We start from the raw sequence: 19,190 nt of genomic DNA, 5'->3' as shown, positions 1-19,190 counted from the left end.
TGGTGGTAAATGTTATCTTTGCCTTTACCAATAAGAATTATGAAATGACGTCCTAATCTAGAATGGAAACCATTACTTTGGTGTAGTTTTTGTATAATTTTGTTCAGTTTGCAAGTACAACTGTTATCCACCAGGGGGCAGTGGTGACTAAATGTTCAGCTGCGTTCTTAGGGCAGCACTGTTTCGAGGGCTATGAAGCTAAAAACTCACCAGAAGTGGGCGGGTGGTAAGGACGGGACCGGCAGAGCAGTGACTGTATGCTAGCAGGATAGTCCACATCTTTGCTGATAGCGATATGGTGTTAACATACGTGGATGAACTGGTATCATTTATATTGCTAATTTAGCATGTATGGTAAAGCCTCAACCCATAGCTACCTCTTACAATTGAGCTAGACAAATAAGTGAATACTGACGTTTGTATTATTTTGTGTGACTACAGCGCCAGCGATAAAACGCCAAAATAGACACGTTCTAATTGAGTGAGGCGTCAAAGCAGACAACCCGCCCGCCAGGCTTCGGTTGGGTTATTATAATTTTATACAACGGTGGGTCAAATCCTGAATGCTGATTGGTTAAAACATTCCAGCTGGTGTCTATTCAACAATTTGCCATCAGCTAAGTCTATGACATTAAAATGCCTATTTACGCAATCCACTGTCTCATCAGCCCAGCCAGGCAATTTATAAACTTAATCTCCACTATAAAAAGCATCTAGACATTCTCACATTTATTTTAGACTAACATTTTGTTTTCAACAGCGGAGGTTTGTATAAACCTTGCTGTCTGTCTCTCCAACATTTGCAACATTTGATCTCCTGCTGTCCTGTACTAGTAATGAATGTGTCGGGACAGGACAGACAGACAGGCAGGCAGCGTTTCTCAGCCAGTCGAAATCATGAATCAGCTGGCGTCATTTTTATGGATATATACAAATGTAAATTTAAATAAATGGTCAAACGAAACACAGCTAATTTGCAGTCTTTCCAGCTTCAGTTTGAAGTGATTGTGTTGCTGTGTTGTTAGTTAGCTCCTCTGAACAACAGTGTCCTGACGAGTGAGTACATTTTCTATGCCAGGGTAAATCGCGCCTCATTGGCTCATTGTTATGGATGTATCCAAATAAATGTCACTAGAAAACAGCTTAAACAAATGCAAATGCAGCTACTTTCTGTTATTCTGGCAGCACTTTTTGACGTGACTGTAAGTTAGCCGTAGTTGGCTAGCTAGCAAGCAAGGGATAAGAACGTTGCAAGCCAGTATGGCAATGGAACATTAAGAACGAACGACTTCGTCTCATGCCTAACAACACCCTTGCCAATACATCCTCCAAACACTGGCTTCTCTGGCATTATCACTTAACTAAACAATGGATTTTCAAATAAATCATACAAACGCCTCGCTTGCCCTTGGTGAGTTTAGGCCTTGAATGTGATATGTTGGATGAAGGCAGTGGGCAGAGTTTACGCTCAATGGAGTTTTCGTTATTCAAGTTTGATCTTTTTCTCAATTATTCTTTCATTGATTCCTTACACCGTCTCTCCTCACCTCGTCAAACTACATTGGAGGGGGGGGGGGACATTCTCCAATAGGTTTGAGAAGGAGACTAAGAGAGAGGATACGAGAAATCACAGATTAGAACCAGAAAGGAAGAGGCGAAGCGAGAGCAATTTCTCCAATAGGGTCCAGCTGTGACATCATCCCTCAGGGTTTTTATGCTGCCACCTGGGTCTTTGCAACAGGCAGCGTTTTCATTTTTTTTGCTCACTAAGCATTTTTTTTATGGAGGGATCAAAGAGAGCGCACAAAAGGAAAAGTTCTCTCTTGGTGAGGACTCCCCATCCGAGTGAGTCAAATCACACCTCATCCTCAAACTGCCCAGCAGACGAGCAGCCCCAAGTGGAGAGTCACACCCCCCCCCCATCACTGAACAGACCCATGTTTCACAACTGCACTGATCCACCCCGAACTGAGGTGAGAACTTGAGGAGAGAGAGGAACACATGGCACAGCTAACAGCACTGAAGGAGAAGAGAGGAACACATGGCACAGCTAACAGCACTGAAGGAGAAGAGAGGAACACATGGCACAGCTAACAGCACTGAAGGAGAAGAGAGGAACACATGGCACAGCCAACAGCACTGAAGGAGAAGAGAGGAACACATGGCACAGAGAGGAACACATGACACAGCCAACAGCACTGAAGGAGAATAGAGGAACACATGGCACAGCTAACAGCACTGAAGAAGAAGAGATGAACAAATGGCACAGCCAACAGCACTGAAGGAGAAGAGAGGAACACATGGCACAGCCAACAGCACTGAAGGAGAAGAGAGGAACACATGGCACAGCTAACAGCACTGAAGGAGAAGAGGAACACACGGCACAGCCAACAGCACTGAAGGAGAAGAGAGGAACACATGGCACAGCTAACAGCACTGAAGGAGAAGAGAGGAACACATGGCACAGCCAACAGCACTGAAGGAGAAGAGAGGAACACATGGCACAGAGAGGAACACATGACACAGCCAACAGCACTGAAGGAGAATAGAGGAACACATGGCACAGCTAACAGCACTGAAGAAGAAGAGAGGAACACATGGCACAGCTAACAGCACTGAAGGAGAAGAGAGGAACACATGGCACAGCTAACAGCACTGAAGGAGAAGAGAGGAACACATGGCACAGCTAACAGCACTGAAGGAGTGAGAAAGCTGAGGTGCGACTCCCTCAGAGAATCCAGCAGAACAGTCCACCTCAGACCTGGACCACAACCTCAATACCACGATGGGACAGACAACACAGGACCCACCAACCCAACAGACGCCAACCCTTCCTAACAGCCTTCCTGTCAGCTCCCCCGATAGCCCTCCTGTCAGCTCCCACACATCCACGAGGACACACAAAAGCCAGAGGTTGTGCTTCTCATTGATTCAAATGGGAAATACATTCAAGAGAATAATCCCCCCCCCCCCCAAAAAAGTGGCTAAAGTCTGGTTCCCAAACAAATCAAATTTCATTTGTCACATACACATGGTTAGCAAATGTTAATGCGAGTGTAGCGAAATGCTTGTGCTTCCAGTTCCAACAGTGCAGCAATGTCTAACAAGTAATCTAACAAATCCTAACAATTCCCCAGCAACTACCTAATACACACAAATCTAAAGGGGTAAATGAGAATATGTACATGTAAGTATATAGATGAGTGATGGCAAAGGTGCAATAGATGGTATAAAATACAGTATATACATGTGATATGAGTAATGTAAGATATGTAAACATTATTTAAGTGGCATTATTTAGAGTGGCATTGTATAAAGTGACTATTGATCCATTTATTAAAGTGGCCAGTGATTAGGTCTCAATGTAGGCAGCAGCCTCTCTGAGTTAGTGATTGCTGTTTAGCAGTCTAATGGCCTTGAGATAGAAGCTGTTTTTCAGTCTCTCTGTCCCAGCTTTGATGCACCTGTACTGATCTCGCCTTCTGGATGGTAGCGGTGTGAACAGGCAGTGGCTCGGGTGGTTGATGTCCTTGATGATCTTTTTGGCCTTCCTGTGACATCAGGTGCTGTAGGTATCATGGATGGCAAGTGGTTTTCCCCAGGTTATGCGTTATGCAGACAGCACCACCCTCTGGAGAGCCTTGCGGTTGAGGTTCTGCCCGACAGGATGCCCTCGATTGTGCATCTGTAAAAGCTTGTCAGGGTTGTGGGTGACAAGCCAAATTTCTTAAGCCTCCTGAGGTTAAAGAGGCGCTGTTGCGCCTTCTTCACCACACTGTCTGTGTGGGTGGACCATTTCAGTTTGTCTGTGATGTGTACGCCAAGGAACTTAAAACTTTCCACTTTCTCCACTGCTGTCCCGTCGATGTGGATAGGGGGGGTGCTCCCTCTGCTGTTTTTTGAAGTCCACGATCATCTCCTTTGTTTTGTTGACGTTGAGTGAGAGGTTGTTTTCCTGACACCACACTCAGAGTGCCCTCACCCCCTCCCTGTAGGCTGTCCCGTCGTTGTTGGTAATCAAGCCCACTACTGTTGTGTCGTCTGCAAACTTGATGATTGAGTTTGAGGCGTGCATGGCCACGCAGTCATGGGTGAAGTACAGGGAGTACAGGAGGGGGCTGAGTACGCACTCTTGTGGGGCCACAGTCTTGAGGGTCAGTGAAGTGGAGATGTTGTTTCCTACCATCACCACCTGGGGGTGGACCGTCAAAGTCCAGGACCCAGTTTGCACAGGGCGGGATTGAGACCCAGGGCCTCCAGCTTGATGATGAGCTTGAAGGGTACTATGGTGTTGAATGCTGAGCTGTAGTCAATGAACAGCATTCTTACATAGGTATTCCTTTTGTCCAGATGGGATAGGGCAGTGTGCAGCGTGATGGCGATTGCGTCGTCTGTGGACCTGTTGGGGCGGTAGTCATTTAGTTCAGTTATCTTTGCCTTCTTGGGTACAGGAACAATGGTAGCCATCTTGAAGCATGTGGGGACAATAGACTGGGATAGGGAGCGATTGAATATGTCTGTAAACACACCAGCCAGCTGGTCTGCGCATGCTCTGAGGACGCGGCTAGGGATGCCATCTGGGCCTGCAACCTTACGAGGGTTAACACGTTTAAATGTTTTACTCACGTCAGCCACGGAGAAGGGGGGGTGGAGTCCTTGTTTGCAGGCCGTGACGGTGGAACTGTATTATCCTCAAAGCGGGCAAGGAAGGTGTTTAGTTTGTCTGGAAGTGTGACGTCGATGTCCTTCACGTGGCTGGTTTTCTTTTTGGAGTCCGTGATTTCCTGTAGACCCTGCCACGTACATCTTGTTTCTGAGCCATTGAATTGCGACTCCACCTTGTCCCTGTACTGGCATTTTTCTTGTTTGATTGCCTTGCGGAGGGAATAACTACACTGTTTATATTCAGTCATATTCCCAGACCTCTTTCCATGGTTAAATGCTGTGCAGCGCGCTTCCAGAATGCCGCCATCCATCCACAGTTTCTGGTTAAGGTAGGTTTTAATAGTCACAGTGGGTACAACATCTCCAATGCACTTCTTTATAAACACACTCATCGAATCAGCGTATAGGTCGATGTTGTTCTCTGAGGTTGACCGGAACATATTCCAGTCCGTGTGATCAAAACAATCTTGAAGTGTGGCTTCCGATTTGTCTTACCAGCGTTGAATGGTTCTCATCAATGGTACATCCTGTTTGAGTTTCTGCCTATAAGACAGTAGGAACAAGATGGCGTCGTGGTCGGATTTTCCGAAGGGAGGGCGGGGGAGGGCTTTGTATGCATCGCGGAAGTTAGAGTAGCATTGGTCGAGGGTATTGCCCATGCGCATAGCACAATCAATATGCTGGTAGAATTTAGGTAGCCTTGTTCTCAAATTTGCTTTGTTAAAATCCGCAGCCTCAGGATATATGGTTTCCAGTTTGCATATAGTCCAGTGAAGTTCCTTGATGGCCATCTTGGTGTCTGCATGAGGAGGAATGTACACAGCTGTGACTATAACTGACGAGAATTCTCTTGGTAGGTAAAATGGCCGGCATTTGATTGTAAGGAATTCTAGGTTGGGTGAGCAGAAGGACTTGAGTTCCTGTATGTTCTTACGATTACACCATGAGTCGTTAATCATGAAGCATACACCCCCGCCCTTCCTCTTCTCAGAGACATGTTTATCTCTGTCGGCGCGATGCATGGAGAAGCCCGGTGGCTGAACCGATTCCGACAACATATCCCAAGAGAGCCATGTTTCCGTGAAACAGAGAATGTTACAATCTCTGATGTCTCTCTGGAAGGCAACCCTTGCTCGAATTTCATCTACCTTGTTGCCAAGAGACTGGACATTGGCGAGTAGTATACTCGGGAGCGGTGGGCGATGTGCATGTCTACGGAGCCTGACCAGGTGGCCGCTTCGTCTGCCCCTTCTGCGGCACCGTTGTTTTGGGTCGACTACTGGAATTAGATCTATTGTCCTGGGTTGTGGTCCGAACAGAGGATCCATTTCGGGAAAGTCGTATTCCTGGTCGTAATGTTGGTAAGTTGACGTTGCTCTTATATCCAATAGTTCTTCCCGGCTGTATGTGATAAGACTTAAGATTTCCTGGGGTAACAATGTAAGAAATAATACATAAGAAACAAAATACTGCATAGTATCCTAAGAACTCAAAGTGAGGCGACCATCTCTGTCTGCACCATCATTCATCAATAGGCATGCCCTGGAGCTGTTGTCAAAGGACAGACTAGGTTCCCAGCCACATCATAATTCACATGAGCACAAATGACCTGAGGGCCCAGCAGGAAAGGGAGGCCACAGCAGGAAAGGGAGTGATTGAAAAAGCTTCTTCCACTTTCCACAAGTGGTCATCTCCACCCTGCTATCATGAAAATACTTTCACCCTGCCATGTGAGAATGCTATTCACTGACTACAGCTCAGCCTTCAACACAATGGTGCCTTCAAAGCTCATCACTAAGCTAAGGAGCCTGGGACTAAACACCTCCCTCTGCAACTGGATCCTGGACTTCCTTACGGGTCACCCACAGGTGGTAAGGGTAGGAAACAATACATCCGCCACGCTGATCCTCAACACAGCGGCCCCTCGGGTGCATGCTCAGTCCCCTCCTGTACTTCCTGTTCACTCATGACTGCATCGCCAGGCACGACTCCAACACCATCATCAAGTTTGCCGATGACACAACAGTGGTAGATATAACTAAATCTAGCATATAGGACCTGTTTCAAATTATCACTTTTACACTTACTATAAAATAATGGCACAGGATTTATAAGCATATCTTGCCAGCTAAATGAACAAGCCTACAGTCTATGGCATGGAGCATAGCCATATAAATAACATACAGTAGGCCAACTCATATTCTGTTCTTCTGAAATACATTTTCTTCATATCATGTTTCTTTAGACCTGACTAAAATAAATAATGGATTTATTGTGAGGGTGTATATTCAGGGTTGGGTAGGTTACTTTCTAAATGTAATCCGTAACAGTTACTAGTTGTCTAAAATTGTAATCTGTAAAGTAACTTTTGGATTACCCAAACCCAAGTAATGTAATCTGATTACATTCGGTTACCTTGAGATTACTTTCCCCTTAATTCTTATGGCTGCAGGGGCAGTATTGAGTAGCTTGGATGAAAAGGTGCCCAGAGGTGCCCAGAGTAAACTGCCTGCTCCCCAGTTCCAGTTGCTAATATATGCATATTATTAGTATATTTGGATAGAAAACACTCTGAAGTTTCTAAAACTGTTTGAATGTTTTATGTGAGTATAACAGAACTCATATGGCAGGCAAAAACCTGAGAAAAAATCCAACCATGAAGTGGGAAATCTGAGGTTTGTAGGTTTTCAACTCATCGACTATCGAATACACAGTGGGATATGGGTCATTTTGTCAACAGTCTTTAGAACCTTGTCTGATGCTTCTACTGTGAAGTGGGGCCGAATGAGAGGAGATTGAGTAAGGTCTACCATGACCTGAACATGCGCTGACCATGCGTGTTCATGTGAGAGCGAGCTCTGTTCTATCGCATTTCTGAAGACAAAGGAATTCTCCGGTTGGAACATCCTAAAGATTGATTCAATACATCGTTTGACATGTTTCTACTGACTGTTATGGAACTTTTTGACATTTCGTCTGCTTTAAGTGAACGCGCTTCGTGACTTTGGATTTGTTTACCAAACGCGCTAACAAAAGTAGCTATTTGGACATAAATGATGGACATTACCGAACAAATCAAAAATGTATTGTAGAACTGGGATTCCTGGGAGTGCATTCTGATGAAGATCATCAAAGTGAATATTTATAATGTTATTTCTGACTTCTGTTGACTGCACAATATGGCGGATATATTTTTGTCTTGATTGGGCTCTGAGCGCCGACCTTAGATTATTGCATGGTTTGCTTTTTCCGTAAAGCTTTTTTGAAATCTGACACAGCGGTTGCATTAACTTCTCTAGGATAGGGGGCAGCATTTTTACTTTGGATGAATAGCGTGCCCAGAGTGAACTGCCTCCTACTCTGTCCCAGATGCTAATATATGCATATTATTATTGGATATAAAACACTCTGAAGTTTCTAAAACTGTTTGAATGATGTCTGTGAGTATAACAGAAATCATATGGCAGGCAAAAACCTGAGAAAAAATCCAAACAGGAAGTGAGAATTCTGAGGCGGGTCGATTTTCAACTCATCGCCTATTCAAATCCCAGTAAGATATGGATCTGTTTGCATTTCCTACGCCTTCCGCTAGATGTCAACAGTCTGTAGAACGTTGAATGAAGCCTCTACTGTGATGTGGGGCCGGATGGGAGGTGTTTCAGTCAGTGGTCTGGCAGAGAGCCAGTTCCTGGTCACGCGCATTCCACATGATATCGCCTTGCGTTCCATTACTTCTGTAGACACAAAGGAATTCTCCGGTTGGAACGTTATTGAATATTTATGATAACAACATCCTGAAGATTGATTCTCTACTTAGTTTGACAAGTTTATTCGACCTGTAATATAACTTTTTGAAGTTTTCGTCCGACGTTATGCGGGACCTGTGCGAGCGTTTGGACATGTGTACTAAACGTGCTAGCAAAAGTAGCTACTTGGACATAATTAATGGACATTATCGAACAACACAACAATTTATTGTGGAACTAGGATTCCTGGGAGTGCATTCTGATGAAGATCATCAAAGGTAAGGGAATATTTATGATGTAATTTCGTATTTCTGTTGACTCCAACATGGCGGAGAAATTATGTTATATTTGAGCGCCGTCTCAGATTATTGCATGGTTTGCTTTTTCCGTAAAGTTTTTTTGAAAACTGACACAGCGGTTGCATGAAGAACAAGTGTATCTTTAATTCTATGAAAAACATGTATCTTTCATCAAAGTTTATGATGAGTATTTCTGTTATTTGATGTGGCTCGCTTCAATTTCTCCGGATATTTTGGAGGCATTTCTGAACATTGCGCCAATGGAAACTGAGATTTGTGGATATAAATATGCACATTATCGAACAAAACATACATGTATTGTGTAACATGATGTCCTATGAGTGTCATCTGATGAAGATCATCAAAGGTTAGTGATTCATTTTATCTCTATTTCTGCTTTTTGTGACTCCTGTCTTTGGCTGGGAAAATGGCTGTGTTTTTCTGTGGCTATGTACTGACCTAACATAATCGTTTGGTGTGCTTTCGCCGTAAATCCTTTTTGAAATCAGACATGTTGGCTGGATTCACAACATGTGTAGCTTTAATTTGGTGTCTTTCATGTGTGATTTCATGAAAGATTGATTTTTACAGTAATATATTTGAATTTGGCGCGCTGCATTTTTACTGGCTTTTGGCCAAGTGGGACGTTAGCGTCCCACATACCCTAGAGGGGTTAAGGAGAAGTGGATCTAAAATTCCATGTATAACACTTGATCTTTGATCAACGTTTATTATGAGTATTTCTGGAAATTGATGTGGCTCTATGCAAAATCACCGGATGTTTTTGGAACTACTGAACATAACGTGCCAATGTATACTGAGATTTTTTGATATAAATATGAACTTTACCGAACAAAACATACATGTATTGTATAACATGAAGTCCTATGAGTGTCATCTGATGAAGATCATCAAAGGTTAGTGATGAATTTTATCTCTATTTCTGCTTTTTGTGACTCCTGTCTTTGGCTGGGAAAATGGCTGTGTTTTTCTGTGATTTGGTGATGACCTAACATAATCGTTTGTGGTGCTTTCGCTGTAAAGCCTTTTTGAAATTGGACACTGTGGTGGGATTAGCAACAAGATTACCTTTAAAATGGTATAAGATACTTGTATGTCTGAGGAATTTTAATTATGAGATTTCTGTTTGAATTTGGCGCCCTGCACTTTCACTGGCTGTTGTCATATCGATCCCGTTAACGGGATTGCAGCCATAAGAAGTTTTAAGAGGCATTAGAAGAAGTAAAAAATGTATGTTACCAATTGAACGTCATCTATTGCAGGATAAATCAATGTTAAATTTTACATTGCTGGCCATGTATGAATGTTTAATTTTACTTTATGGGTTGGTTATGTAGGCTTATTCTAACCCATCGCTTTCTACTACATATAATAATACTATAAAATTATATCTTTACATTAAAAACCAAAGTCTATCAGAATTCCATATTTCCAAGTCCTATTCTTGAAGATCAAGGGGTATAGCATTTATTGGACTGGCTGGCAGTATAGATTATCCAAATTGTTTTACCTGCGCATGACCCCAAAACTAAGGACTTATTAGCCAGCCATACTCTGTTGTTTATGATTTTGTTGTCATGGAGGACGGATTGGGCTCATTGATTCGAGTTGAAAAATAAATCCTGCGCTCATGGAATGGCATGCTTTGAGCACTACTGAAAAGTGCTATTTACATGTGGAAAAGAAATGCCATATGCTGCATTTGTTATAGGCCTAATGTTTACCTTTTTGTCGGGGACACGGATATCTTGATAATATGCCGCTGTTTAAAGGGCAAATCCTATACTCGCTTCGAGGCAAGCAACACTAAAGCATGCATGAGAACACCAGCTGTTCTGGATGACTGTGATAACGCTCTAGGTAGCCGATGTGAACAAAACCTTTAAAGAGGTCAACATTCACAAAGCCGCTGGGCCAGACGGATTAACAGGACGTATACTCAAAGCATGCGCGGAAGCGAAGGTAACCTGTCTAAATAATTACCTCCCAGTGGCACTCAAGTTGGTAGACATGAAGTGCTTTGAAACGCATGTCATGGCTCACCTCAACAGCATCCTCCCGGACACCCTAGACCCACTCCAATTCCCATACCGCCCCAACAGATCTACAGATGACACAATCTCAATCGCACTTCACACTGCCCTTTCCCCCCATGGACAATAGGAACACCTATGTGAGAATGCTGTTCATTGACTACAGCTCAGCATTCAACACCATAGTGCCCACAAAGCTCATCACAAAGCTAAGGACTCTGGGACTAAACACCACCCTCTGCAACTGGATCCTGGACTTCCTGACGGGCTGCCCCCAGGTGGTAAGTGTAGGCAACAACACGTCTGCCACGCTGATCCTTAACACTGGGGCCCCTCAGGGGTGTGTACTTAGTCCCCTCCTGTATTCCCTGTTTACCCACGACTGTGTGGCCAAACACGACTCCAACACCATCATTAAGTTAGCTGATGACACAGCAGTGGTAGGCCTGATCACCGACAACGATGAGACGGCCTATAGGGAGGAGGTCAGAGAACTGGCAGTGTGGTGCCAGGACCACAACCTTTCCCTCAATGTGAGCAAGACAAAGGAGCTGATCGTGGACTACAGGAAAAGGCGGGCCGAACAGGAGGACCTGAGCCCTAGGACCATGCCTCAGGACTACCTGGCCTGATGACTCCTTGCTGTCCCCAGTCCACCTGGTAGTGCTGCTGCTCCAGTTTCAACTGTTCTGCCTGCGGCTATGGAACCCTGACCTGTTCACCGGACGTGCTACCTGTCCCAGACCTGCTGTTTTCAACTCTCTAGAGACAGCAGGAGCGGTATAGATGCTCTGAATGATCAGCTATGAAAAGCCAACTGACATTTACTCCTGAGGTGCTGACCTGTTGCACCCTCTACAACCACTGTGATTATTATTATTTGACCCTGCTGATCATCTATGAACATTTGAACATCTTGGCCATGTTCTGTTATAATCTCTGGCCACCCCTCATAGCCTGGTTTCTTCCTAGGTTCTGGCCTTTCTAGGGAGTTTTTCCAAGCCACCGGGCTTCTACACCTGCATTGCTTGCTGTTTGGGGTTTTAGGCTGGGTTTCTGTACAGCACTTTGTGACATCAGCTGATGTATGTAAATGTAAATACATTTGATAAAATTATTGATGGTAGGCCTGACCACCGACAACGACGAGACAGCCTATAGGGAGGAGGTCAGAGAGCTGGCCGTGTGGTGCCAGGACAACAACCTCTCCCTAAACGTGATCAAGACAAAGGAGATGATTGTGGACTACAGGAAAAGAAGGACCGAGCACGCCCCCATTCTCATCTACGGGGCTGCAGTGAAGCAGGTTGAGAGCTTCAAGTTCCTTGGTGTCCACATGACCAACAAACTATCATGGTCCAAACACAGTAAGACAGTCGTGAGGAGAGCATGAAAAAGCCTATTCCCCCTTAGGAGACTGAGAAGATTTAGCATGGGTCCTCAGATCCTCAAAATGTTCTACAGCTGCAACATCGAGAGCATCCTGACTGGTTGCATCACTGCCTGGTATGGCAACTGCTCGGCCTCCGACCGCAAGGCACTACAGAGGAGAGGGTAGTGTGTACGGCTCAGTGTATCACTGGGGCCAAGCTTCCTGCCATCCAGGACCTCGATACCAGGCAGTGCCAGAGGAAGGCTCTAACAATTGTCAAAGACTCCAGCCATCCTAGTCATAGACCGGAGCGCCAAGTCTAGGTTCAAAAGACTTCTTAACAGCTTCTACCCCCAAGCCATAAGACTCCTGAACAGCTAATCAAAGGGCTACCCAGACCCCTCTTTTACGCTGCTGCTACTCTGTTTATTATCTATGCATAGTCACTTTAACTCTACCTACGTACATGTACATATTACCTCAATTACCTCGACTAACCGGTGCAGCCGCACATTGACTCTGTACCGGTACCCCCCTGTATATAGCCTCGCTATTGTTATTTTATGCTGTTTAATTATTTGTTACTTTTATTTTCAAATTTGTTCTTAACACTATTTTTTTCTTAACTTCTTAAAGCATTTTTCGTAAGCATTAAGTCATTCGTTAGGCGATGATGTCATTTAGCTACTTTTAGGACAGCAAATAGCTACTCTCCTTACTGAGGAGTTGGCAACACTGGGAGGGAGTAGTGTAACGGCCCTGACTTTATAAGCGCGGATATCGACTCTGCCGATTGAGCATGCTTTTGCGGCACAGTCGATAGCGCGCTGGACTTCGGGCTAGAAGGTCCAGGGTTCGAGACCTGCTCCCTGTCTGTTTCATTACAATACATTCCCTCGCGTTAACCCCGGGATAGCCCGTGTAACGGATGTGAAATGGCTAGCTAGTTAGCGGGTACGCGCTAGTAGCATTTCAATCAGTTACGTCACTTGCTCTGAAACCTAGAAGTAGGGTTGCACCTTGCTCTGCAAGGGCCGTGGCCTTTGTGGAGCGATGGGTAACGATGCTTCGTGGGCGACCGTCGTTGATGTGTGCAGAGGGTCCCTGGTTCGCGCCCGTGTCGGGGCGAGGGGACGGTTTAAAGTTATACTGTTACATTGATGCTGTTGACCCGGATCACTGGTTGCTGCGGAAAAGGAGGAGGTTGAAAGGGGGGTGAGTGTAATGGATGTGAAATGGCTAGCTAGTTAGCGGGTACGCGCTAGTAGCATTTCAATCAGTTACGTCACTTGCTCTGAAACCTAGAAGTAGGGTTGCACCTTGCTCTGCAAGGGCCGTGGAGCGATGGGTAACGATGCTTCGTGGGCGACCGTCGTTGATGTGTGCAGAGGGTCCCTGGTTCGCGCCCGTGTCGGGGCGAGGGGACGGTTTAAAGTTATACTGTTACACCCGCTAATATGACCCATAATGGGGAAGAAAATGTATTGAGTGCAATTCGATCTACAGTACATCTACACCACGATATGAAACGTTGATTTGAACTTTCTGACCAAATAGTGCTATATGTCTGATTCATATCGCTTGATTTCTGATGATAGTCGATATAATCGACAACTGATTGCAATTGTATAGGGTGCACCAAAGAGGGAGGCTGGCTTGGCTGGTGCTAGCACATGAGCAGATCAAATACACAGCTGGAACGCTGATTAAGGTGTTTACATGTCCTAATAATTCAAAATATTGCTCAGAAAACCAGGTGTTTAAATCAGCGTATGCTTACTTCGATTTTGTCCGTACGCCAATTATGATAAACAGAGTAAGGTGTTTCCATGACTATTACATAATCTTTAATATCAAATTACTGCTGCGCATATACACGTAGATAATGTCTTTAAGTAGTTGAACATGTTATTACTCCAACCTCGTGAAAGTGACAAACTGACACGTTTTCATTTGAGTCAAAAACAACTTTATATTGAGTGCCTTTGATTTGATGGCCTGCACATGCGTAGTTCGGCACTAGACTACGTTAGACCCGATTCTTTTTTTTTTTTTCTTTTTTTTTCTTAAATCAATACAGAAAGTACATGGGGGAACACAAGTGTATATATAAATAATATACAAAGGACAATTGGGCTAGGGGGTACAATATCACATTACACAAGGACCTTAAGGGACATACAGTTAGAATTATAAGAACTTTTTTGTTAGAGTATTTGTCTTAAAATAGTTCAATTTCTTTTTGTAAGGTATGAAAATGTGGTGTTCTGTTTGTAAATTTGCATTTGTGAATATGAAATTTGGCCAAAAGAATGAATTACAAAAAAATAAGTTGAAACAATTTTATTGTAGGTAATGAATCCAAGCAGTACACCTCCACACAATAGTGTAAAATCTTCATAAATGTGTTCAATTATAAATCTACTGATGTCTTGCCACAGTTTCCTTACATGAATAAATGCCAAAAAAGATGCGACACGTTTCTGGGTGGTCATTACAAAAGGTACAATTTGAGTTAGTTTTTCTTAAACTTCTTCATATAGTGGTTGGCAGGATAATATTTATGAATAATTTTAAAGGAAACTTCCTTAATTTGTTAACAAGTAGGCATGTGTAGGTATGACTTATTTCTGCGCATGAGCTTAGCTAGCCAAAGTCACATCATCTACAAGCGTGATCTGGGATTTCTATTGGAGAAGCAGTTTCTGCCCATCATCATACTGTACTTTGATTTTATACTCATCCAATGTCTGCCATGTTTTTTGGATGAGGTGATGTCGTTTTGCTGCTCCCTGTGCTCACTGAAAGTGTGCATGTGATGTTGGTCCTTATAAACCAGATGCAACCTGGATATACTGTCCATGAATCAGCGTAGCTAACGTGAGTATATTACCTGGTCATGGCTAGGAGGAATCCAGCTTTTGAAAAAATAAAATCAAATGCATTTTAGCTACCCATAACCCTTTTCCTAACCTTGAACTAATTATCCAAACCTGCTGCGTAAGTTCTCCTAATACCCTGACTACACCGCTCGCGTCGCATGCGTGAGCATTACAAAATAAATTCAGAAATCTTTTATTAAATTATTGCTCCCGCGCACCAACGAGCGTCTGCATTGCCAAGGGCTAAAATAGAAGTCAGTTCTATTTCTGACGCAGATCGTGCTGCAAGTCCTGCCTCTCCCATCTCCTTATTGGTTTGTAGAAGCAGGTATCCACGTGCCATCTTCTTATTGGTTATACCCACGTGGGTGACTGAAAGACGAACGAGGTCAGTGGCAGTAATGCACCTAATTTATGAAAGTTGCCAATCGCAATATAAAGTCAAGAGAAGAAAAAGCCCGGAAGGACGAGAGATGATTAGATACGATTCGGTTGACCGTTTGTGTTGATTAATTGGTGGAGTAGAGGACCTTGTGCATTTCAGGTAAAATAACTCAATGTTTAAATCCCAGGACAAATTAGCTAGCAAGTGCAAGCTAGCTAGCTAAATTGCCATAAATGTGTAATGCTTTTCGACCTGTCTAGAACTTTGTCTGATGACTAATGTGAAGGGGGGCCGAAGGAGACAGGAATTAGTAATCACTGCCATGAGGTGACCACGCATTGAACACGTGCCTTCACATGAGGACCTCTGTTCCACCGCTCTTCTGAAGTCAATCTAATTCTCCGGTTGGAACGTTATTCAAGATGTATGTTAACAACATTCTAAAGATTGATTCAGTACATCGTTTGACATGTTTCTACTGACTGTTACGGAACTTTTGGACATTGTCACGTTATAGTGGATGCGCTTTATGACTTTTGGAATTGTTTACCGCTAACGCGCTAACCAAAGTAGCTAATTGGACATTATCGAACAAATCAAGCATTTATTGTGGACCTGTGATTCCTAGGACTGCATTCTGATGAAGTTCATCAAAGGTAAGGAAACATTTATCATGTATTTTCTGGTTTCTGTTGGCGGCTAATTTGGCTATTGTTCTGAGCTCTGTCTCAGATTATTGCATGATTTGCTTTTTCCGTAAAGTTTTTTTGAAATCTGACACAGCGGTTGCATTAACGAGAGGTATATCTATAATTCCATGTGTATAACTTGTATTATTATCTACATTTATGATGAGTATTTCTGTTGAAACGATGTGGCTATGCAAAATCACTTGATGTTTTTGGAACTAGTGAATGTAACGCGCCAATGTAAACTCAGATTTTTAAAATAAATATGAACTTTATCAAACAAAACATGCATGTATTGTGTAACATGAAGTCCTATGAGTGTCATCTGATGAAGATAATCAAAGGTTAGTGATTAATTTTTATCTCTTTCTGCTTTTTGTGAAAGCTATCTTTCGCTGGAAAAATGGCTGTGCTTATTGTGGTTTGGTGGTGACCTAACAATCGTTTGTAGTGCTTTCGCTGAAAAGCATATTTGAAAATCGGACACTTTGGTGGGATTAACAACAAGATTAACGTTAAAATGATATAAAACACATGTATGTTTGAGGAATTTTAATTATGAGATTTCTGTTTGAATTTGGCGCCCTGCACTTTCACTGGCTGCTATCATATCGATCCCGGTAGCGGGATGCAGCCATAAGAAGTTAACCTGCGTGTCATGATCGCGTTTGGTGTGGGGGGACAAAATAAATGTATGCACGATGGGGCACGCGCACAGCCGGTTTGGGTTCAGTGTAACTTGCTACAAAACAAATCTGATGTTAATTTGACAAAAGCTTGATCCCTTCTAGCCACGACTAATGACCACCCTCTATTTAAATAAAATTTTAGCCTACTGGGTGCAGGCCTGTGCAGTAACATAGGTTGCGATAGCTACATTCTCTGTTTCGAATCCAGCTGTTTCACTTCACAATTATTGCCTAAATTTAAAAGAATCACTATTGAAACCTTAACTAATTAGGATGACTCGCCTAAATTTAACCAATCCCATTCATTGCTCAACTAGATTCAAGGAGAACTCCAATATACAATCTGTATTAGCTCATGGTATGAGGCTAGAGTTGAATTGCTAAATTTGCATTGTGGACTACTTTAAGTTTTAAAAACAATAAAAAGAATGGCTTTATTTATTTATTTTCTCAACATTTTAAGACAACGGATCCTACATCATGATATATGACTAATTGATGTATAATCACATCCTATATATTTGAACACATCATGCCATAAAATTAATAAACAAAACATACAAACAGGCAATATTGCACTTGAATAAAACTGATAGAATAATGTGAAAATACTTGCACTGGATAAAGTGCTCTTAACGTACAATATAGGTTGCTAACACAGGGTTGTGTGATATTTTAAATACAATAAGATACCAGTGAAAATTCAACACCGAAAATGAAAGCCTTGGGAGTTAAAATCCAAAAATTGAATACTGGCAAAAGTGGTCTAAAACACCATGACAGCACCACTCAAGTGGACATCTATAAATAATGATCAATATGACCAATACAGTGCACGTTGTCATACGGTTAAACTGAGCTGAGACTAAGTAGCCCAGAACACAACGACACAATGAGTATTTTCCTTCACCATCCCTTTTGAACAGGTCTAAAACAATGCATTTTAATTTGAACACATTACATAAATAAAAACAAAACTGTAACATTAAATTCTTCAGATGGCTACTGAAGTTAGACTCAAGGTCAGAAAGGCATACGAGGTCGACACAAGAGATTTAAACCACCTTTAGTGACGGACAATAAGTCAGCTTGTTAGGAGCAGGTCCACGTGGTGAAGGACCGTTCCAGGCTATTAAACACATCTACACACGTGTGCCAGCTGCCAATCCATTAACCCTAGTTTCCATTTATAAGAAATGTCAAATAAGGCGTGGAGAGTTAGAGAGGGCCTCTGCATTGTCTGAGGCAATGCTGCTAGATGAATGTGTTACAGTAATCCAGACATCTTGCTTCTTCTGTAGACTCTGGCTAATCTATATTGTTTCACTTGCTACACCATCTCTGATAAATCGTAACAGTTAAATAAAATTACAGTAACATGTATATCGGAAACCCTCAATGTGTCACAATTTCAATTGCATAACGTGTTTTTTCTGTCTAAACTAAAGATTTGAAAAATGACTGCAGAGAGGATAGGATCCTACATAGATACCGTCTCTTTGGATGAACCTTCTCTTTGGGTGTCTGTGTAGAGTGGGCTATATGTACAAGCAGTAAACAATTAGCGAGTACATATAAAATGTGAGCCACATGTACAGTAGGACCAAAGCACAAGCACTAAAGGGCCAGAATTACACAGACAGCCTGTGAATACGCAGTGGCTGCAAAAAGGGGCCAGTATTACAGTATGTGAAAAGTGTTTAATAGTGCTAGCCATTTTCATGTGCGTTCTCTTGTTTGAAGTCATCACAATGCTTTCTGTTTAAGGATATAGCCTTGTCCATTGGCAGGGTGTGTGTGTGTGTGTGCAGGGGGGAGATTAAATTGGGGTGTGGTGTCTGTCACTGTCACATGATGAGAGGCAGGAGGCCAGGGGAGGAGGGAGCGGGGGGTGCTGTGATGGCTGTCAGGGTGCCAGGGTCCATGCCGTTCACCGCCCTGCTGTAAACACAAACACAACATGAATTAGTCTGGTCGACTGAGGGTTAGGCAGCATCTCACTTGCTGCTCCTTACAAAATGAACCTTGCTGGATTCATATTATAAGGTGGTAAAACCATAGAACACATCAAATCTGCCTAATAATTAGATAGGTATTACATGGCATTTTAAATAACGTGAGTTGTAATTACTGGGCTAGACCTAAGCAAATTAATTCAAATGGGGGAGTGTTAGATGTAAGACTACTAAAATAAAATGTAGCCCTATTGTTGGAGTAGATAAACTGGAGTATCACTTTACAGTGGTACCCTGGTGCCTACAGCTCTACTAGACTGCCAGACAATGGGGCCATTTTAATGAAGGCAAACTCTGTCACTCCACAAGCAGGCACACTTTCCATTGGTCGATGGATCCCAGTGACAGCGCAGGGTTGAACCAGTGACCAGTGGTCGATGGATCCCAGTGACAG

The 19,190-nt window shown here is 43.1% G+C and overlaps 1 protein-coding gene across 1 annotated transcript in view; it reads right to left on the bottom strand.

Moving 5' to 3' along the window:
• Positions 1-16,731: 16,731 nt before the first annotated feature.
• The window catches only part of LOC120045475 (nuclear distribution protein nudE-like 1-A), a 30,691-nt gene continuing 28,232 nt past the window's right edge, over positions 16,732-19,190 (bottom strand). The window contains exon 9 of the mRNA XM_038990365.1: positions 16,732-18,722. Coding sequence (XP_038846293.1) covers positions 18,629-18,722 — 94 coding nt within the window. The 3' untranslated portion in view covers positions 16,732-18,628. The remainder of the gene's footprint in view (positions 18,723-19,190) is intronic.

Source organism: Salvelinus namaycush, chromosome 4, assembly GCF_016432855.1.
Source record: "Salvelinus namaycush isolate Seneca chromosome 4, SaNama_1.0, whole genome shotgun sequence".
Classification (NCBI taxonomy): domain Eukaryota; kingdom Metazoa; phylum Chordata; class Actinopteri; order Salmoniformes; family Salmonidae; genus Salvelinus; species Salvelinus namaycush.
This window is presented reverse-complemented; position numbering and strand designations above follow the sequence as displayed.